At 40.9% G+C, this 23,549-nt stretch overlaps 1 protein-coding gene across 1 annotated transcript in view; it reads right to left on the bottom strand.

Annotated features, from left to right (window-relative positions):
• The window catches only part of LOC143925124 (uncharacterized), a 91,294-nt gene extending 68,728 nt beyond the window's left edge, over positions 1 to 22,566 (bottom strand). The window contains exon 1 of the mRNA XM_077449741.1: positions 22,437 to 22,566. Within this exon, the coding sequence (XP_077305867.1) occupies positions 22,437 to 22,542 (106 nt within the window). The 5' untranslated portion in view covers positions 22,543 to 22,566. The remainder of the gene's footprint in view (positions 1 to 22,436) is intronic.
• Between the last annotated feature and the right edge of the window lie 983 nt (positions 22,567 to 23,549).

Here is a 23,549-nt window from a genome sequence, read left to right as displayed (position 1 = left end):
TCTAATAACAAAAAGTAGAAAATATCATTTTTTTTCAAAATTTGCGGTCTTTTTACGTTTATATCGCAAAAAATAAAAATCGCAGAGGCAATCAAATACCATCAAAAGAAAGCTCTATTTGTGGGAAGAAAAGGACGCAAATTTTGTTTGGGTACAACATTGCATGACCGCGCAATTACCAGTTAAAGCAGCGCAGTGCCAAATTGTAAAAAGACCTCTGGTCATTGACCAGCAAAATGGTCCGGTCTGAAAGTGGTTAACATCGCTGTTATCTTCTTAAATTTTGTTTTTGATAAACCCTACTGAAGGGCTATGTTGGCTCCCGGTTGGGGGTATTTATTACTCCATTGTTTTGTTATATTTATGAAAAATTTTCAATAAAAATATTGAACAAGAATAAACCACGTAGGCTGTGCGGTGTGCAAAGCCTACGTGGTTTAAATTTTTCATAAATGTAACAAAACAATGGAGTAATAAATATCCCCAACCGGGAGCCAACATGGCCCTTTTATTGAAAATCCAAAGTCCAAGAGGAATTAGAGCAGCGGGGAGTTTTTATTTTTTTCCTTCACCAGCACAAAGCACTTTCATCTACTCAATCTTTTTAGGACTATGAACTTTAATCTTTGTTTTTATATTAAAATTGGAATAGCATATTCACCTTGAAAATATTTAATCACGTTGGAGATGTATAATTAACTTTGCATTTTTGCACGCAATCACGGACATTTTGTATATTTATTCACTATTTTCTATGGATTCATGTTGTGTATTATCACATTTTATCCCCTTCCCGCCGAGTGTACACAGATGTGCGTACTCGGCTTCCGGGGGGTTATACCGGGAGGATGCCCGCACCTGCAGGCATCATCCCGGTACTGTTTTTTTCAGAGGGCGATTGGCTTTCCAGCCATAACAACCAAAGTGGCTAAAAGCCACTCGGCTGTTATGCCGGAGGAGCGGGAGGGGACGCCCCCCCTCCCTCCCGCCGCCTCCCGCCACTGTTACCGGTGCTCCCGCTCGATCGGGAGCACCAATTCACGTTCTGACGCCTCCGGCTGCTGGGGAGGAACTGGACAAAGCCGTAATCGGCTTCGTTCCAGCCTCCTAATAGTAAACACGGAAGCGACGTCATGACGTCACTTCCCGTTTACTCGGCTGCCAATGGCGCCGGTTTTAAAAAGATATATACGGTATTCAGAATCGTCATATTCGGCGATCTGAATACATTGAAGTGTAAAGGAGGGGTGGGGGGTCTTTTAGACCCCCGATCCCTCCATAAAGAGTACCTGTCACCACCTATTACTGTCACAAGGGACGTTTACATTCCTTGTGACAGCAATAAAAGTGATCAAATTTTATTTATTTTTTTTAAAACAATTTATTAATTTTCAAATAAATAAAATTAAAAAAAAACTAAAAATTTTTCAAGCGCCCGCCGTCCCCGCAAGCTCGCGAAGCAAAGAAAACGCATACGGAAGTCGCGCCCGCATATGTAAACGGTGTTCAAATCACACATGTGAGGTATCGCCACGATCGTCAGAGCGAGAGCAATAATTCTAGCACTAGACCTCCTCTGCAATGCTAACCTGGTAACCGTAAAAAAAAATTAAAGCGTCGCCTATTGAGATTTTTAGGTACTGTACTTTGTCGTCAATCCACGAGTGCGTGCAATTATAAAGTGTGACATGTTTGGTATCTATTTACTCGGCGTAACATTATCTTTCACATTATGCAAAAAAATTGGGCTAATTTTACTGTTTTTTTTTTTTTTTTTATTCATGAAAGTGTCCCTTTTCCCAAAAAGTTGCGTTTAAAACACTGCTGCGCAAATACCGTGTGACCTAAAATATTGCAACAATCGCCGTTTTATTCTCTAGAGTATCTGCAAAAAAATATATATATATAATGTTTGGGGGGTTCCAAGTAATTTTCTAGCAAAAAAAATATGGATTTTAACTTGTAAACACCAAATGGCAAAAATAGGCTTAGTCATGAAAGGGTTATACTATAATATTTTTTTCTGCATTTTTTTTACATATATATTATTGTATATATGAGTTTCTAAGTTTCACAAGCTACATTAATTAATCGTACTAGGCACATCACTATATCACTAATTATTTAAAGATATTTAAACAAAAAGCGCCACACCCACCTCTATTTTTTTTTCTCATTTTTCTACCCCACTTAGGTGGGTGTAATCAGTAGGGGTGGCAGTTCTTTATATATGTAATTTAATTTTCACACATTTATCTAAATGATATTTCCTGCTGGTACCTATTAAGTTTCCCACTGTGCGGAATCAAACAATTTTCCCTTAGATAGAAGTTGATGTTTTTGTTTTTATCTTTTATGATTACATTGTTTCAGTTTTGGTAAAGAAAAATTTCAGCAGAGAAATTCTTTGTATCCTCACTGCAATTATAAATGTATCTTTTAAGTTTCTGAATATTATCATACAGGATGTGTAGCACTTTAGCTGGAATATCTGCATCTCTATTATGATACAATTCTACAATATAGAATAAAAAAGAGAAAAAGCACTCACATTGCCTCATCCGCAAATATTAGGAACAAAAAGAAAAAAGGGAATTAAAAGAAAACCTGTGGTCGGACTTTAAAGGCACAACAAACACTGGGAGTACAAAAAATATTTAACATTTATTGAAAAGTACATATAGTATAAAGACCAGAGACATGAAAGAAATAATAAAAATCACATATGGAGATAGAAATCGATACATATTGTGAGCCCTAAAACGTCGCATTGGGGCTCTCGATTTCTGTGATTTTTATTATTTCTTTCATGTCTCTGGTCTTTATACTATATGTACTTTTCAATAAATGTTAAATATTTTTTTGTACTCCCAGTGTTTGTTGTACCTTAAGGCTGGATTCACACCTATGCCATTTTTTGTGCTTTTTGCATTTTGCAGATTTGCACTACAGAACGTGTTCCATAGGAAACCATGTTAAATGGACTGTAGTGCAAATCTGCAAAATGCAAAAAGCACCAAAACCGCCACAGCCTTAAAGTCCGACCACAGGCTTTCTTTGAATTCCTTTTTTTTCTTTTTGCTACCAATGCTACAATATAATATACAAAAAATAAATAAATATAAAACACAAAAATATACTATTATATAAAATGCTTAGCTCTAAAAATAAGAATTCTAACTAAATATTTATGAATAATAATTACAATGTTGATATTATAATGAGCATTCCTTGGACACCCGCTGATCTGCTCCTGCACTGATGAGCATTAAAATACATCTTCCAGGTTGTCACTCTCTATATATCTGGAAGGTGATGACTGATAATCTGTATCATTTTACAGCAACATAAATTGACAAAAAAAAATTAAAATAGATAAAAAAAAAAAATAATATTTAATAATAATAAATAAATAAATAAATAATAAATAAATAATAATAATAAATAAATGGTGTTGCTAATAAATAAATAATAAATATGTTGCTAATAAATAAATAAATAAAACAGATCTAGAACAAGATTACCATCCTGCAAATATGAAACATTTTTTTTACCAGATATTTCAAAAGTGGCCATGGAAGACATCGCCATGTTGCCCGCCAGGTTCGAGGAGCTGAACTTTAAATCTTCTTCAGGCTGGACATAGAGCGGCTTATCCATCACAAAACAAGGAACGGATCTGGAGGACTCTGGCCACCTTCCCTCATTTATTCCCTCCACCCAGGAGGTTTCACAATGACAGATCAGCACTTTACAAAAATACTTCTCTATGGGTTATTATGATGAGTCTGTAGGACCCTCCTTCCAGCCCAGAGCTTCCTCCAACCCACAGCAATGTCTGCACCCCACAAGGAGAATAATGATCCTTAGTGAGGCAGAGCCACCAACTATTGAAGGAAATAAATATGAACGATCCGATTGTTGGCAGGGGATTGTCTCTCGACAGACTGTTGTGCTGAACTCTGACTGTTAGTACGATCCTTCTGATAATTGTTGTCCAACTTTCAGGTCAACATGATGGATGACAGGCTAGTAAGTTCTCGGCGGTCAACGGTCTGTTGTCAGGTTTTCGTATCGTGTGTACACAAGTCCGTCACACAAAAGTTGAAGGTACAAACATGCACACTCGGAATCAGTGCTCGCCAAACACGAAATTGGCAGAAGGTGCCCAAAAGGTGGCGCTCAAGAGCCGAAATTCCTCGTAGTACGTTACTGCCTTCGTGTTTGTTGGCTGACAATTGTGTACTGTTAGTATCAAAGACAAGATCCAGGCACACACCCTTTGGACAAAAATCAGACGCTCGGTTGGCCAACAATTGGATCGTGTGTACGAGGCTTAAAGTGATTGAAAAGGATCTTTTAAGAAAAATGTAAGAAAAAAATGTAAAATGTAAAATGTAAAATGTAAAAAATAAATAAATACATTTTAAAAATGTAAAATTGTAAAAGAAAGAAATATGAGGGAAAAAAAAGGCATCTGGAAAGCATCAAGAAATGCATGTAAACATGCATGCAGACACACCTCTGGAACATATGGAGACTGCGTTTCTGTGGTGTGAAACCGACCCTAACAATGCATGGCACCGCAAGCGTGACACACATTTTTTGCACATCCATGGAAAACTCATCAACGCTAAACAATATAAGCCGAGCGTCACACCGAGCTGCGGGAATGAAGCCGCGCGACTTCAGATTTCACTCCTGCATGTCGGTCCCGATTTCGGCTGCAATTTTACAGACACATGTGCGGGTCTCTGTACAGATGTCAACGGAAATCGCACCCCGAAATCGCAAAAATATGTAAAAAAACATGACTTTTTGAAATCGGTGCAGCTTTGCACCAATCAGGACGGTGCCATTGCCGGCAATTGCCACAAATTTGACACGTCAATTGCCGCCGATGTGAACTAGGGCTGAAAGCCAATCACACCAGACATTCCCATCACAAGGGCAGGTTGCTGAAAGTAGATAGAAGTTGATTTGAGCAGAAATAACAGACGTTCCTGCGTCATTTCCGGTTGTCGGCAACAGTGTCAGCAGTAGATGCTTTTATGTTTCATGGTAAATGTGAGTACATTTCCACACGTTTTTATAAATAAACAAGGTCTTTTACAATGTTACACTATTGGGATCCTTCGCTCTTTTGTACGGTGCGCAAGGGAAATATTACCAGGACGTCTAGGATTGGGCAATTTCCAGAGTGCTGCACAGTGGTAAAGACTGTGAATGCTCCGTACCCCTGGAGGGGGAATGATCTCCGGTTAGTCACAATAAGAACACGAATAAACCCTCTCTAAAAGCAGATATTGCGACAATAAGAGCAGATATCGCCCAGGTCCTGGGGAGAGTGGAGGAGATAGAAAACAGAGTAGAGGCCCAGGAGCAAAGAATAGAGGGTATACTCGAGCAGGTAACAGCTCTCCAGAAGGGAAATAGAACAATTAGATACAGGTTAGAAGATCAGAAGAATAGAGGCAGAAGAAAGAACTTAAGAATAAAAGGCCTCCCCGAGTCACATAGCAGTTCAGCGCTAAGGGAAATAGCTCAGCAAATATTTAACCCCCTCCTAGATAAAGAAGCTGGAGCCCCATTGAAAATAGATAGAATACATAGAATATCACGATCCTTCGGAGCAAGATCAGAAGCTCAAGAAGCAATTGGGTGGGGTGCCCCTACGGTCCTCATGTCTGTAGATGCTGAAAAAGCATTCGATAGGGTTGATTTGGGGTACCTCTTCGAGACATTAGAGGATTTTGGATTAGGTGAGAGGATGAGGAGCTGGATAAAAGCTTTATACTGTCACCCTAAAGCCAAAATAAGAATCAATGGTACCCTGTCTTGTCCCCTTGAATTGTTCAATGGGACAAGACAGGGATGCCCGCTTTCCACATTATTGTTCATCCTATCGCTGGAACCCCTCCTGGCAGCCATCAGGAGAAATCAAGATATTCAGGGAATACGAGTGGAAAGGAGGGAGTATAAGATCGCGGCCTTCGCAGATGACCTCCTGCTCTATATCGCTAACCCCAGGACCTCTATCCCAGTGATTATGGATGAATTGCTGAAATTCGGGAAGGTGTCCAATTTTAAAGTGAACATGTCCAAATCTGAAATATTAAATCTAAATACGTCACTAGAAGAACAGACTGCACTCCAAACCAAATTACCTTTTAGGTGGTGCCTGAAGGAACTAGGATACTTCGGAATAAAATTGACAGCAAGGCTGGGAGACCTGTTTGAGATAAATTTTTTCTCAGTTTTCTACCCCACTTGGGTGGGAATAATCAGTAGGGGCAAAAGTTCTTTATATATGTAATATAATTTTCACACATTTATCTAAATGATATTTCCTGCTGGTACCTATTAAGTTTCCCACTGTGCGGAATCAAACAATTTTCCCTTAGATAAAAGTTGATGTTTTTGTTTTTATCTTTTATGATTACATTGTTTCAGTTTTGGTAAAGAAAAATTTCAGCAGAGAAATTCTTTGTATCCTCACTGCAATTATAAATGTATCTTTTAAGTTTCTGAATATTATCATACAGGATGTGTAGCACTTTAGCTGGAATATCTGCATCTCTAATTATATTATGATACAATTCTACAATATAGAATAAAAAAGAGAAAAAGCACTCACATTGCCTCATCCGCAAATATTAGGAACAAAAAGAAAAAAGGGAATTAAAAGAAAACCTGTGGTCAGACTTTAAAGGCACAACAAACACTGGGAGTACAAAAAATATTTAACATTTATTGAAAAGTACATATAGTATAAAGACCAGAGACATGAAAGAAATAATAAAAATCACATATGGAGATAGAAATCGATACATATTGTGAGCCCTAAAACGTCGCATTGGGGCTCTCGATTTCTGTGATTTTTATTATTTCTTTCATGTCTCTGGTCTTTATACTATATGTACTTTTCAATAAATGTTAAATATTTTTTTGTACTCCCAGTGTTTGTTGTGCCTTAAGGCTGGATTCACACCTATGCCATTTTTTTGTGCTTTTTGCATTTTGCAGATTTGCACTACAGAACGTGTTCCATAGGAAACCATGTTAAATGGACTGTAGTGCAAACACCAAAACTGCCATCGGTGTGAATCCAGCCTTAAAGTCCGACCACAGGCTTTCTTTGAATTCCTTTTTTTTTCTTTTTTCTCCCAATTCTACAATATAATATACAAAAAATAAATAAATATAAAACACAAAAATATACTATTATATAAAATGCTTAGCTCTAAAAATAATAATTCTAACTAAATATTTATGAATAATAATTACAATGTTGATATTATAATGAGCATTCCTTGGACACCCGCTGATCTGCTCCTGCACTGATGAGCATTAAAATGCATCTTACAGGTTGTCACTCTCTATATATCTGGGAGGTGATGACTGATAATCTGTATCATTTTACAGCAACATGAATTAACAAAAAAAAATAAAAATAGTTAAAAAAAAAAAAAAAATTTAATAATAATAATAATAATAATAAATAAAATAAATAAATAATAATAAATAAATTGCGTTGCTAATAAATAAATAATAAATATATTGCTAATAAATAAATAATAAATAAATAAATAAAACAGATCTAGAACAAGATTACCATCCTGCAAATATGAAACAATTTTTACCAGATATTTCAAAAGTGGCCATGGAAGACATCGCCATGTTGCCCGACAGGTTCGAGGAGCTGAACTTTAAATCTTCATCATGTTGGACATAGAGCGGCTTATCCATCACAAAACCAGGAACGGATCTGGAGGGCTCTGGGCACCTTCCCTCATTTATTCCCTCCACCCAGGAGGTTTCACAATGACAGATCAGCACTTTACAAAAATACTTCTCTATGGGTTATTATGATGAGTCTGTAGGACCCTCCTTCCAGCCCAGAGCTTCCTCCAACCCACAGCAATGTCTGCACCCCACAAGGAGAATAATGATCCTTAGTGAGGCAGAGCCACCAACTATTGAAGGAAATAAATATGAACGATCCGATTGTTGGCAGGGGATTGTCTCTTGACAGACTGTTGTCCTGAACTCTGACTGTTAGTACGCTCCTTCTGATAATTGTTGTCCAACTTTCAGGTCAACATGTTGGATGACAGGCTAGTAAGTTCTCGGCAGACAACGGTCTGTTGTCTGATTTTTGTATCGTGTGTACACAAGTCCGTCACCCAAAAGTTGAAAGTACAAACCACGCACACTCGGAATCAGTGCTCACCAAACACGAAATTGGCAGAAGGTGCCCAAAAGGTGGCTCTCAAGAGCCGAAATTCCTCGTAGTACGTCACTGCGTTCGTGTTTGTTGGCTGACAATTGTGTACCGTTAGTATGCAAGACAAGATCCAGGCACACGCCCTTTGGACAAAAATCAGACCCTCGGTTGGCCAACAATTGGATCGTGTGTACGAGGCTTAAAGTGATTGTAAAGGATCTTTTTTAAAAAAAAATTTTTTAAATAACAAACATATCATACTTACCTCCACTGTGCAGCTCGTTTTGCACATAGTGGCCCTCAAACCTCCTCTTCTGGGGTCCCCCAGCAGCTCTTGCGGCTCCTCCCCGCATCAGGTAACCCCCTAGGACAGTGATGGAACCTTGGCACCCCAGATGTTTTGGAACTACATTTCCCATGATGCTCGTGCACTCTGCAGTGTAATTGAGTATTATGGGGAATGTAGTTCCAAAACATCTGGAGTGCCGAGGTTCTCCATCACTGCCCTAGAAGTGCTCTCCTGAGGGGGATACCTTGCGTTCCCGCTCCCGAGTCCAGCATTTGCGTCCACATTTGCAAATGGCCCCGGGGGTGGGGCCATTTGTGACTTGGCCTCGCCCCCGGCACCTGTGTCATTGGATTTGATTGACAGTGGCGGGAGCTAATGGCTGCTATCAATCTATCCAACCAAGAGCCAGGACCCCGCGGAGAGAGGGACAGCGTGTCCCTGCTGAGGAGATGAAGGGGCTCAGGTACCCATTCATTTTGTTTTTAATTTTCACATCCTCTGTGTAAAAATGCTACAGATGGAATAAAAAGAGTGTGGGATAAGTTCAGTCTTTAGGCTGGGGGAACATCTTTGTGGTTGCTGTGCGTTTTAATGCATGAATAGCCGGTTGTTAAGGAGCGGGTGGCTGCCACTTCCTTACAACCGATGGCTCATCAGCTGTCAGCGGGATTCCCCACTGACCGCTTAATGTAAGGAGAACTGCTGGCATTTAAAAAAAACGGAATGGGGGTCCCCCCAAATTATACCAGGCCCTTCAGATCTGGTACAGATTTTAAAGGGGAACCCCACGCCAAAAAAAAGGCATGGTGTTCCCCCCAAAATATATAACAGACCCTTATCAGAGCAGGCCAGAAAAGGGGGGAGAGAGCCCCCCTCATGATCCATACAAGGCCACATGCCCTCAACATGGGGGTGTGTTTTGGGACAGGGGGACTCTGCCCCCCCCCCCTCAAAGAACTTGTCTCCATGTTCATGAGGACAAGGGTCTCTTCCCCACAACCCGGTGGTTGTAGGGGTGCGGGGGTGGGTGACTTATGGGAATCTCCTGCCCCCAGATCCTGGCCCATATGTGAATAAGTATGGAGTACATAGTGCCCCTACTCATTCACCCAAAAAAAAAATTGTAGTGTAAAAAAAAAACAAAAAAAACATAAGAGGAAGTTTTTTGACAAGTTCTATATTTAAAAAAAAAATAATAATAATAAAAAAAGTCCGCCGCTCCGAGAGAAAAAAATGCGAAACACACACAAAAATGCAACACTTGCGTTTTTTGGTGCGGGTCTATTGAAGGCACAAAAAAACAAAACACATAAATGTGAACAAGCCGCCGGGTGAGGGGCAGGCTGTCCTTTGCCCTGCTTGTTGTTTCCGGATGAACGATGAAGACTACGGAGTCCTGCAGATTTTTCATCCGGCGCTCTTCTGTGAGCCATTTCATTGGGATGTCTCATCTCGGGGGAACGTCCTCTCCTGGAGGGATCGCCATCTTTGCGGTGAGCCGCTGAATGCCGGCCAATTGGCCAAAGAAAGACTTTATCCACATGGTGAAAACCTGCGCCCCGCTACCCCCAACCTCTTAAGTTTTGGGCTAAAAATCTTTTAGATGTCTTATGTACAAAAAACATACTTACATAAAAAACATACTGACCACTCCACGTCATGTCGGTCTTTGGACCCCTTTGTGTGATTTTCTATTCCTTTGGTTAGATCAGTTGCTTTTATTGATTCGGAATCTTCAGCACAGGGACTCACAACACTAAATATGCACATTTTGGTTTAATGCCAGTCTACAGGTAAATTGTGTACCGGAGCTCCCCTTTATCTTATAAATCAGGGGTCTCCAAACCTTCTAAACAAAGTGCCAGTTTACTCTCCTATAGGGGGAGCCGGACTGTGGCCAATGGGAGTAGAGAATGTCCTGGAGTCCAGTGGGAGTAAACAACGCTCTCTCTATGTTTGGTGTCTGTGGGAGGAATAGTGCCCCATCACTGGTGTCAGTGGGAGGAATAGAGCCCCATCACTGGTGTCAGTGGGAGGAATAGAGCCCCATCACTGGTGTCAGTGGGAGGAATAGTGCCCCATATAATTGGTATCAGTGGGAGGAATAGTGCCCCATCATTGGTGTCAGTGAGAGGAATAGTGCCCCATCATTGGTGTCAGTGGGAGGAATGGTGCCCCATCATTGGTGTCTGTGGGAGGAATGGTGCCCCATCATTGGTGTCAGTGGGAGGAATGGTGCCCAATCATTGGTGTCAGTGGGAGGATTAGTGTCCCATCATTGGTATCAGTGGGAGGAATAGTTCCCCCTCATTGGTGCCAGTGGGAGGAATAGTGCCCAATCATTGGTGTCAGTGGAAGGAATAGTGCCCCATCATTAGTGTCAGTGGGAGGAATAGTGCCCCATCATTGGTGTCAGTGGGAGGAATAGTGCCCCATCATTGGTGTCAGTGGAAGGAATAGTGCCCCATCATTGGTGTCAGTGGGAGTAATAGTGCTCCATCATTAGTATCAGTGGAGGAATAATGCCACATCAGTGGGGGGGGGGGGGGTCCCGTCCCATCATTGGTGTCAATGGATGCAAGAATGCCCAATTGCTTGTTTCAGTTGTAAGAATAGTGCCCCCACCATTGGTGTCAGTGGGAGTCTCCCCTCCCCCAGTGATCAGACTGTACATTGTAACTTTGTTGCGAGTCACAAACTTAGAGGCTGCAGCAGGGGCTGATCTGTGTCAGACATTTTGCAAACAGTAACTGCACAGGCAGTTAGGGCTTCTCTACTATAGAAATATCATGACCACCCCAGAGGTCAGAGGGTGGTATATCCAGATAGCAGGGGTGCCCCCTCTGTATTGGGTAATTCCCATCATGGGAATGCTGATGAAAGTGTTTTAGCAAGAAATTAAATTTGCAGCCTCATCATAATAATCACTCGACATCTGCGAATGGACTTTAATTATAGAATTTTTATCACACTCTCCCCGGAGATCAGATTTCCATTATTTCTTCATAGAAAACAACATAGGAAATCTGAATCTTTCTCTCACTTCTTGTTTCTGCCATGAAGGAGATTTTTTTCAGATCAGCATTCTCGTGGGGTGAACTCCCCATCACATGACAGAGAATCAGAGTTTGGTTAGGTCTGGTGCCCCCCCCAGGGTGTTTCTGGGTGGGCTGCACTTCCTCCTGACAGTGCTGAGGTCACCTTTGCTAGCCTTGGTTTGTGAACATGCTCCCTGCCTGGCTGTGAAGATGAAGCTGAAGCTTCAAAATCATTTCTGAGTGTCCATCACACCGGGGGTGATAGAACTGCACTGGGGGGGGGGGGGGGGGCTACAGAGCAGTCCCACAGCAAGACAAAGCAAAGGCCTCATCCCCTACCTGGGCATTGCATGCTGAATAAAAGTCAAGCCGTAATGTGCAGAAAAAAACTTTATTCCATCTTCATGAAGTCAGAGAAAATGCCCATTCCTGATCTAGCAGATTCCCTCCCACTGTGTCCAATAACAGCGGGAGCAGGTCTCCGGTGGCGCGTGCCCCAGACCCGGAAGAAGGAATCACGTACAGGTAAGCGATTTTGCGCTTAAGGGCCTCCCTGCCACATAGGCATTGGGCTGCTACAAGAGCATTCCCACCACAAGACAAAGCAAAGGCCTCGTCCCCTACCTGGGCATCGCGTGCTGAATAAAAATCAAGCCGTCATTTTTCCAGCACAGTGTGTGGCGCAAAACTTTATTCCGTCTCCATAAAGTCAGAGAAAACCCCCATTCCTGATCCCTGTACTCCAAACACTGAACCTCCCAGGACCGGGACCAACCATTCAGATTCTTTTTGACTTGAAAATTACAAAATAAACTTTCTTAATCACTTCAGCTCCAAAAGATTTGATTTCATGACAATGCCATTTTTTTTTTTTTCTTGCCATTTGTTTTCCCACACAAATAGAGCTTTCCTTTGGCGGTATTAAACCACTTCAATAGTAAGCCCTTTTCACCCCCTTCCTGCCCAGGCCAATTTTCAGCTTTCCGCGCTGTCACACTTTGAATGACAATTGCGCGGTCATGCAACACTGTGCATATATCACATTTTTAACATTAATAATTATCATTTTTTCACACAAATAGAGCTTTATTTTGGTGGTATTCAATCACCACTGGGCTTCTGATTTTTTTTTTTTGCTAACTTGAAAAAAAGACAAAAAAAAAAAAAAGTAGAAAGGTTTCTTTTATAAAATTTTGAAAATAAATAGTCATAAATTTTGGTCAAAATGTATTCTGCTCCTTTTTTTCCTGATTTACTGACGGCCGATCTCATTTCGCAAAGCCTGAAAATGCCAGGACAGTACAGATACCCCCAAATGACCCCTTTTTGGAAAGTAGACCATCCAAGGTATTTAGTAAGAGGCATGGCGAGTTTTTTGAAGTTGTAATTTTTTTGTTACAATTTTTTGGAAAATTAAGAAATTAAAGATTCTTTTTTTTTTTTACACACTGTATTTTTACATACTGTCACCAGTGCAATACATCATCATATAACTGGTGTGGGGGTGATCGGGAACACTAACTGGTGACAGTATGTATAAAAATTTTATTTTCCATTTTTGTCTTTTTTTTTTCTTTTTGTTTTGCTTTGTGCACTGGTCCAAATAATTTTGGTGGAGGGGGGATTATGGTGTGGGGGTGGAGGGGGGATTATGGCGTGGGGTTGTTTTTCAGGGGTTGGGTTTGGCTCCTTAGTTCCAGTGAAGGGAACTCTAATGCCCCGTACAAACGATCAGAATTTTGGTTGGAAAAAGCTCTGAGGGTTTTCCTGACGGAATTCCGACGGGATTTCGCACAAGCTGTCACACAGTCACACCAAATTCTGACTGTCAGGAATGCGGTGACGTACAACACGTATGACGGGCCTAGAAAAAGGAAGTTCAATACCCAGTAGCCAATAGCTTCCATCTCCTAGTTGAATCTGAGCTTGCGGGAGTTTTTACGTGGAATTGCATACACACGATTGGAATTTTGAGAACTTGAATGAATGAATGAATGAAATACTTGTATAGCGCACAATGCGTACTGAATCGCCTCTAGGCTTGCCCTCAAGTTTTTGCTGGCAGGAATTAGGCCAGCTAAATTCCGATGGAGCCTACACACGGTTGAAAAGCTCTCATCGGTCTTTTGCTGGCCGAAATTCCGATCGTGTGTCCGCAGCATTAAGGCGTCAGCATACCAAGACATTTTGGACAATTTCATGCTCCCAACTTTGTGGCAACAGTTTGGGGATGACCCCCTTCCTGCTCCAACATGACCGCCCACCAGTGCAAAAAAGCAAGGTCCATAATAGACACGTGCAATTCGTTTTGTTCCAAATTCGTTTTTTTGTCAAAATTCTGTATATTTTTTTTCATTCAGAAGCATCCCAATGAACGAAAGACTATTTGACAATTTTTAAAATTTTCTAAAATTTAAAAGAAAGAACATTTGAAAGAACGAAAATCCGAAAATTTGATAATCAGAAAGAAAGCAAATCTAAAAATTAGAAAGAATGAAAAACATTCAGATGATTTCTTTTTTTCTATTCTAATTAAATTATTAACCATTATTATAGTTTATAAGAAATAGATGGTGTTGCGCTCCACACCAAATAAATTAAGTCTAATAACACAATTACTAAATAATCGCATAAAATCTTGAAAACGCACTCATGTGATTAAAGTTGAAAACACTAAATAATCGCATAAAATCTTGAAAAACGTGCTCATGCGATTAAAATTCCATTAATTCTAAGATAAATACCAAGTGAATAATACAGTGCTTGAAATAAAACTATTTCCTACTAATATTCATAAAATGAAAAAATGATCTATATAATCGTGATACAGTGACAGGAAAAGAATCGCAAATCTTAAAATTGTCAAAAGAATTGTGACATCAAACAAATCTGTGTCAGTCCATGAAAGTGCATCCAAGTGCCAGCATGTGTGCAAAAAAATATAAGATAATAAATACACAATAAAAATATATAAAACGGTGTGTAAAAAAAATTATTATCGCAGAATACAAAAGATAATAGTCCAGCAAACGTGATAGAAAATGTCTCTAAATAAGTATAAAAAAGCTAAATCACAAAGTTCATGCAGAAAATGAAATAAATCCACGCTGTGCTATGTGAAGAAATTAATCCTATGAACAACCCCGGGATGATTCCACCAGTGATTTTGCAGCTCCTTAAACGTGGGTGCTCACACACTGAGTGCAGTGGGTACCTTACCTCACTGCTGTCAGTAAGACAGCAAAATGCTCCAGTGCAACAGTTGTGTCCTCAAATGGGGTGTATATCCTCAGTGGATGTAGGGGAACTTCAACACTTTGCGGTGTATATCCTAAATGTAGTATGGGCGCCCCCAAAACCTGCACAGTAGGAACAACACTTAATACTTTCCACTTTTCAAGTAGACCTATTGAATGTGGTTTCTGGGCACCAAAGCTGAATAGTTGAACTCTGTTAATCTTTATTCAAATATTCTGGAAAATTCAGCAGTGGTCAGGTGACTTGAGGAACTTGCAGATCACTCTGACCCCCTTCCTTGCTGGGTCTTGCTTGGATGAGCAGTAGCACTGAGCAGCCCTTTCACACTGGGGGGTTTTTCAGGCATTTTTCATGCGCTTTAGCGTTAAAAAAAGCGCCTGAAAGAAGCCGCAACTGCAATCCCAATGTAAAAGCCCGAGTGCTTTCACACCGAGATCCCTTTCACACTGGGGGCGTTTTTCAGGCGCTTTAGCGTTAAAAAAAGCGACTGAAAGAAGCTGCAACTGCAATCCCAATGTAAAAGCCCGAGTGCTTTCACACTGAGGCGCTGCGCTGGCAGGGCATCAAAAAAGTCCTGCAAGCAGCTTCTTTGCAGCGCTTTGGAGCGGTGAATACAACGATAATATACTTTCATACAACACAGATAGGCTAGCATGTCAAAAGACCAAGATGAACAGTCTCCAGATCAACCACACATGTCCTACAACACAGAACCATACATGTCCTACAACACATGTCCACACGTGTCCTACAACACATGTCCACACGTGTCCTACAACACATGTTCACACGTGTCCTACAACACATGTTCACACGTGTCCTACAACACATGTTCACACGTGTCCTACAACACATGTCCACACGTGTCCTACAACACAGACAGAACCACACATGTGCTACAACACAGAACCACACATGTCCTACAACACATGTCCACACGTGTCCTACAACACATGTTCACACGTGTCCTACAACACATGTCCACACGTGTCCTACAACACATGTCCACACGTGTCCTACAACACATGTCCACACGTGTCCTACAACACATGTCCACACGTGTCCTACAACACATGTCCACACGTGTCCTACAACACATGTCCACACGTGTCCTACAACACATGTCCTCACATGTCCACACGTGTCTTACAACAAAGAATCACACGTGTCCTACAACACATGTCCACATGTGTCCTACAACACATGTCCACACGTGTTCTACAACACATGTCCACACGTGTCCTACAACACATGTCCACACGTGTCCTACAACACATGTCCACATGTGTCCTACAAAACAGAATTGCACATCTCCTACAACACATGTCCACACGTGTCCTACAACACATGCCCACACATGTTCTACAACACATGTCCACACGTGTCCTACAACACAGAATCACACATCTCCTACAACACATGTCCACACGTGTCCTACAACACATGTCCACACGTGTCCTACAACACATGTCCACACGTGTCCTACAACACAGAATCACACGTGTCCTACAACACAGAACCACACGTTACATAGTTACATAGTTACATAGTTAGTAAGGTTGAATAAAGACATCAGTCCATCCAGTTCAACCTGAGTGAGTGTCTACAATTGTCCCCATCCCTTTACATTGCACACTCACATTGGTCCCTACCCTCAAGGAGCCCACAATCCAAGATCCCCAGTTGTATACTAGGGACAATCTTGGACAGAAGCCAATTAACCTACCTGCATGTCTTTGGAGTGTGGGAGGAAACCGGAGTACCTGGAGGAAACCCACACAGGCACAGGGAGAACATGCAAACTCCAGGCAGGTAGTGTCATGGTTGGGATTTGAACCAGTGACCTTTTTTACTGCTAGGCGAGAGTGCTAACCACTACACCACTGTGCCGCCCTTGCCACACGTGTCCTACAACACATGTCCACACGTGTCTTACAACACCGAACCACACATGTCCTACAACACATGTCCACACGTGTCCTACAACACATGTCCACACGTGTCCCACAACACAGAACCACATTTTAGTAGTGACAAGTACACTCTGGGAGCCCCGCCCACGCGGAGCCCGTGTGTCCATTTCAGTTTGGGAGTTCCAGGGGGCCATAAAGTCAGAGTTATTTTGCTATTTTGGTAAAATAGTTGGAGAAGGTGGAATTTAAGGTACTTTGTTTTTGTTTTTAAGGGTACAATGGGGTTCAAATGTCTCCAGAGGGTCCCCCCCCCCCACCTTACTGCTCATCTATACCTCAAACATTTATTTTTGGTAATAATGATGTTAAAAAAATAATAAAAAATCAGGGAGCATTTTTTGTAGTCCTCAAAAAAAGCAGAAATGAGAACTTAAATGCTGCAATACAAATACAGAGGTTTTTTTTTTTTAATGCTAAATATGTTTTATGTGATTTTAGATGACTAAAAAAAAAAAAAAAACAGAAGCTTTCAATTCCCCTCAATAAACTAATAAAAAAATAAAAATAAATCTTTGTTCTTTTGTTTTAGTTTTTATCAGGCTAGCATTATTGATTTCACTTATTGTATTGATTTTTATTTTTTATTTTGTTCCATTTAAGTTTATAATAGTTCCATTGATTTTCATTTCATTAACTGCAATCTTCTGCCCCCGTACACGCGGTTGGACTTTCCGACAGGAAATATTCCAAATTTCCCCTCCTAGCACAAATGCTTCTCCCACGTTTTTTTCCTCCTCCTAGAACAGCCCCCCCCCCCTCCAAAATTTTGTAAAAATGCCTTCCAATCATCCCTACTAGCACAAATCCCCCTTCCAGAAAAATTTCCCCTCCTAGCACAAATCCCCCCTCCCCCTTTTACAACAGTTCTTACTTCCTGCTGCCCCCGAAATGCCCCCTCCCAACACAAATCCCCACCCCCCAATCTCCTTGTGCTGCACCACATGCAGTCCAGTGTTTTTTTTGTTTTGTTTTTTGCTGCATCAAAAATGCATGGACAGTATTGGTCACATGGATTCCAAAGGTAAAGTTCACACCATAGCAGGGCCTTCCAGTACAGACAAAAAAATAAAAATAGAACATGCTGCATTTATTTCTGCAAAGGAACTGCACTGGAACAAGGCAAAATGCATCAAAAATGCAACACAGCGCATTACACCAGGAAAAAAAAAAAGAAGAAAAATGGAGAAAAATGCAAAAAAATAAAATAAAAATGTAAATGTAAAAAATAAATAAATAAAAAGGAAAATTAAGAAAAATGTAAGAAAAAAATGTAAAATGTAAAAAATAAATAAATACATTTTAAAACTGTAAAATTGTAAAAGAAAGAAATATGAGGAAAAAAAAAAAGGCATCTGGAACGCATCAAGAAAGGCATGTAAACATGCATGCAGACACACCTCTGGAACACATAGAGATGGCGTTTCTGTGGTGTGAAACCGACCCTAACAATGCATGGCACCGCAAGCGTGACACTCATTTTTTGCACATCCATGGAAAACTCATCAGTGCTAAACAATATAAGCCGAGCGTCACACTGAGCCACACGACTTTAGATTTCACTCCTACATGTCGGTCCCGATTTCGGCTGCGATTTTACAGACACCTGTGCGGGTCTCTGTACAGATGTTAACAGAAATCGCACCCCGAAATCGCAAAAAAATTGTAAAAAAAAAAACAACTTTTTTAAATCGGTGCAGCGTCGCACCAATTAGGACGGTGCCATTGCCGGTGTTTTGTCAAATAACGTCCTCCATCGGATAGTGTCCGCTGTGTACTGCGCATGCGCAGTACACAGCAACACAGATTCCGAAAATTGCCGAGGATGAACGGCGCCTGCGCCGTGAGTCCAGGTTCTGTCCCCACTATCCAAGTGGACATAGAGTAGGAATAAAAAAGAGCCGAGCGCAGCGAGGCCGAGCCCGAAGCGTGGCGAGCTAAGCTCGCCCGCGAGGGGCCCCCTAATATTCACAGCCCTATGTCCGCTTGGATGGTGGGGCTACCACTTCCACTCACGGCGCAGGCGCCGTTCAGCTTCGGAGATTTTCCGAAGCTTCATCTGCTCCGTACTGTGCATGCGCAGTACGGGGCGGACACTATTTGATGGCAGGACACTATACGGCAGAACACCGGCAATTGCCACAAATTTGACACGTCAAATGGCCGCCGATGTGAACTAGGGCTAAAAGCCAATCACACCCGACATTCCCATCACAAGGGCAGGTTGCTGAAAGTAGATAGAAGTTGATTTGAGCAGAAATAACAGACGTTTCTGCGTCATTTCCGGTTGTCGGCAACAGTGTCCGCAGTAGATGCTTTTATTTTTCGTGGTAAATGTGAGTACATTTCCGCACGTTTTTTATAAATAAACAAGGTCTTTTACAATGTTACACTATTGGGATCCTTCGCTCTTTTGTACGGTGCGCAAGGGAAATATTACCAGGACGTCTAGGATTGGGCAATTTCCAGAGTGCTGCACAGTGGCAAAGACTGTGAATGTTCCGTACCCCTGGAGGGGGAATGATCTCCGGTTAGTCACAATAAGAACACGAATAAACCACGTAGGCTGTGCGCACCGTCCAAGAGGAATTAGAGCAGCGGGGGGGGGGGGGGGGGGTTTCCTTTACCAGCACAAAGCACTTTCATCTACTCAATCTTTTTAGGACTATGAACTTTAATCTTTGTTTTTATATTAAAATTGGAATAGCATATTCACATTGAAAATATTTAATCACGTTGGAGATATATATAATTAACTTTGCATTTTTGCACGCAATCATGGACATTTTGTATATTTATTCACTATTTTCTATGGATTCATTTTGTGTATCATCACATTTTATACTATAATAATTCTTTCTGCATTTTTTTACATATATATTACTGTATATATGAGTTTCTAAGTTTCACAAGCTACATTAATTAATTGTACTATGTACATTACTATATCACTAATTATTTAAAGATATTTAAACAAACAGCGCCACACCTACCTCTATTTTTTTTTTCTCATTTTTCTACCCTACTTGGAGGTGGGAGTAATCAGTAGGGGCTGGCAGTTCTTTATATATGTAATTTAATTTTCACACATTTATCTAATTTATATTTCCTGCTGGTGTCCACTTACAGACCGGACCATTTTGCTGGTCAAAGACCAGACCACTTTTTGCGATTCGGCACTGCGTCGCTTTAACTGACAATTGCGCGGTCATGCGACGCGGCTCCCGAACAAAATTGACGTCCTTTTTTTCCTACAAATAGATCTTTCTTTTGGTGGTATTTGATCACCCCTGCGGTTTTTATTTTTTGCGCTATAAACAAAAATAGAGCGACAATTTTGAAAAAAACGCATTATTTTTTACTTTTTGTTATAATAAATATCCCCCAAAAATATATAAAAAAACATTTTTTTCCCTCAGTTTAGGCCGATACGTATTCTTCTACATATTTTTGGTAAAAAAGATCACAATAAGCGATTATTGATAGGTTTGCGCAAAAGTTATAGCGTTTACAAAATAGGGATAGTTTTATAGCATTTTTATTAATAATTTTTTATTATTTTTTTTTTACTAGTAATGGCGGCGATCAGTGATTTTTATTGTGACTGCGACATTGTGGGGGACACATCGGACATTTTTGACACATTTTTGGGACCATTGTCATTTATACAGCAATCAGTGCTATATAAATGCAGTGATTCCTGTGTAAATGACACTGGCAGTGAAGGGGTTAACCAGTGGGTGGCAGTGTAAGGGTTAAGTGTTCCTAGGGGTGTGTTACTAACTGTGGGGGGGTTGGGCTTTCATTTAGTGAACACTGATCTCTGCTCCAATCACATGGAGCAGAGATCAGCATCACTAGTTGCTAGGCAGAATGGAGAAATGCTGTTTACACGGCATTTCCTCCATTCAGCCATCCCGTGAGACGATCGCGGGGATGCCCGCGGCGATCGAGTCCGCGGGTCCCGCGACCGGACTCACGGGGTCCCGACCAGCGCGGGAGCGCGCCGCCGCCGGCGCGCTCCCGATGGCAGGGCGGCATTGAAGATTGGACGTACCTGTACGCCAATATGCCTGCCCGTGCCATTCTGTCGACGTACATCGGTGTGCGCTGGTCGGGAACCGGTTAAATTTTCCACTGCGCGGAATCAAACAATTTTCCCTAAGCCCTTGTACACACAGTCGGAGATTCCGACGGAATGTGTCCGATCGGACCGTTTTGTCGGATATTCCGACTGTGTGTGGTCTCCATCGGACTGTTTCCGTCGGAGTATTCCGATGGACCAAGTTTTCCAACTTGTTGGTAAAATTTTCAGACAAAATGCTCCGATCGGACATACTCCGATCATGTGTAGAGAATTCCGATCGGACAAAGTGCCACGCATGCTCAGATCAAATTTCTACACCAAAGCTATTGGCTACTAGCCTGAACGTAGTCCCGTCATAACGAAATAACGTCATCGCGTCGGATTTTCCGACAACTTTGTCCGACCGTGTGTATGCAACAGTTTCGGACAAAATCCGTCGGACAAAATCCGACGGATTTGGTTGTCGGAATCTCCGACCCGTGTGTACAAGGGCTTAGATAGAAGTTGAAGTTTTTATCTTTTATGATTACATTGTTTCAGTTTTGGTAACGAAAAATTTCAGCAGAGAAATTCTTTGTATCCTCACTGCAATAAATGTATCTTTTAGGTTTCTGAATATTATCATACAGGATGTGTAGCACTTTAGCTGTAATATCTGCATCTCTAACTATATTATGATACAATTCTACAATATAGAATAAAAAAGAGAAAAAAGCACTCACATTGCCTCATCCGCAAATATTAGGAACAAAAAGAAAAAAGGGAATTAAAAGAAAACCTGTGGTCAGACTTTAAAGGCACAACAAACACTGGGAGTACAAAAAATATTTAACATTTATTGAAAAGTACATATAGTATAAAGACCAGAGACATGAAAGAAATAATAAAAATCACATATGGAGATAGAAATCGATACATATTGTGAGCCCTAAAACGTCGCATTGGGGCTCTCGATTTCTGTGATTTTTATTATTTCTTTCATGTCTCTGGTCTTTATACTATATGTACTTTTCAATAAATGTTAAATATTTTTTTGTACTCCCAGTGTTTGTTGTGCCTTTAAAGTCCGACTTTTTCTTGAATTCCTTTTTTTTTTTTTGTTCCAAATTCTACAATATAATATACAACAAAAAAAAATAAATCTACACAAAAAATTCTGCTAATTATATAAAATGCTTAGCTCTAAAAAAAAAAAAAAAATTCTAACTAAATATTTATGAATAATAATTACAATGTTGATATTATACTGAGCATTCCTTGGACACCCCCTGATCTGCTCCTGCACTGATGAACATTAAAATGCATCTTCCAGGTTGTCACTCTCTATATATCTCGGAGGTGATGACTGATAATCTGTATCATTTAACAGCAACATAAATTAACAAAAAAAATAAAAATAGATAAAAAAAATAATAATAATAATATTTAATAATAATAAATAAATAAATAATAATAAATAAATGGCGTTGCTAATAAATAAATAATAAATATGTTGCTAATAAATAAATAAATAAAACAGATCTAGAACAAGATTACCATCCTGCAAATATGAAACATTTTTTTTTACCAGATATTTCAAAAGTGGCCATAGAAGACATCGCCATGTTGCCCGCCAGGTTCGAGGAGCTGAACTTTAAATCTTCTTCAGGCTGGACATAGAGCGGCTTATCCATCACAAAACCAGGAACGGATCTGGAGGACTCTGGCCACCTTCCCTCATTTATTCCCTCCACCCAGGAGGTTTCACAATGACAGATCAGCACTTTACAAAAATACTTCTCTATGGGTTATTATGATGAGTCTGTTGGACCCTCCTTCCAGCCCAGAGCTTCCTCCAACCCACAGCAATGTCTGCACCCCACAAGGAGAATAATGATCCTTAGTGAGGCAGAGCCACCAACTATTGAAGGAAATAAATATGAACGATCCGATTGTTGGCAGGGGATTGTCTCTCGACAGACTGTTGTCCTGAACTCTGACCGTTAGTACGCTCCTTCTGATAATTGTTGTCCAACTTTTAGGTCAACATGACGGATGACAGGCTAGTAAGTTCTCGGCGGACAGCGGTCTGTTGTCAGATTTTCGTATCGTGTGTACACAAGTCCGTCACCCAAAAGTTGAAAGTACAAACCACGCACACTGGGAATCAGTGCACACCAAACACGAAATTGGCAGAAGGTGCCCAAAAGGTGGCGCTCAAGAGCTGAAATTCCTCGTAGTACGTCACTGCGTTCGTGTTTGTTGGCCGATAATTGTGTACCGTTAGTATGCAAGACAAGATCCAGGCACACACCCTTTGGACAAAAATCAGACACTCAGTTGGCCAACAATTGGATTGTGTGTACGAGGCTTAAAGTGATTGTAAAGGATCTTTTTTTTTTAATAACAAACATATCATACTTACCTCCACTGTGCAGCTCGTTTTGCACAGAGTGGCCCCCGAACCTCCTCTTCTGGGGTCCCCCAGCGGCTCTCACGGCTCCTCCCTGCATCAGGTATCCCCCTAGGATAGTGATGGTGAACCTTGGCACCCCAGATGTTTTGGAACTACATTTCCCACGATGCTCGTGCACTCTGCAGTGTAATTGAGTATTATGGGGAATGTAGTTCCAAAACATCTGGAGTGCCGAGGATTCTCCATCACTGCCCTAGGAGAAGCGCTCTCCCGAGGGGGATACCT

This window comes from Lithobates pipiens, unplaced genomic scaffold, assembly GCF_037356315.1.
Source record: "Lithobates pipiens isolate NorthernLeopardFrog02 unplaced genomic scaffold, aLitPip1_a1.2 Scaffold_22, whole genome shotgun sequence".
Classification (NCBI taxonomy): domain Eukaryota; kingdom Metazoa; phylum Chordata; class Amphibia; order Anura; family Ranidae; genus Lithobates; species Lithobates pipiens.
Note: the sequence above shows the minus strand (reverse complement) of the source record. Positions and strands in the feature narration are given on the sequence as shown.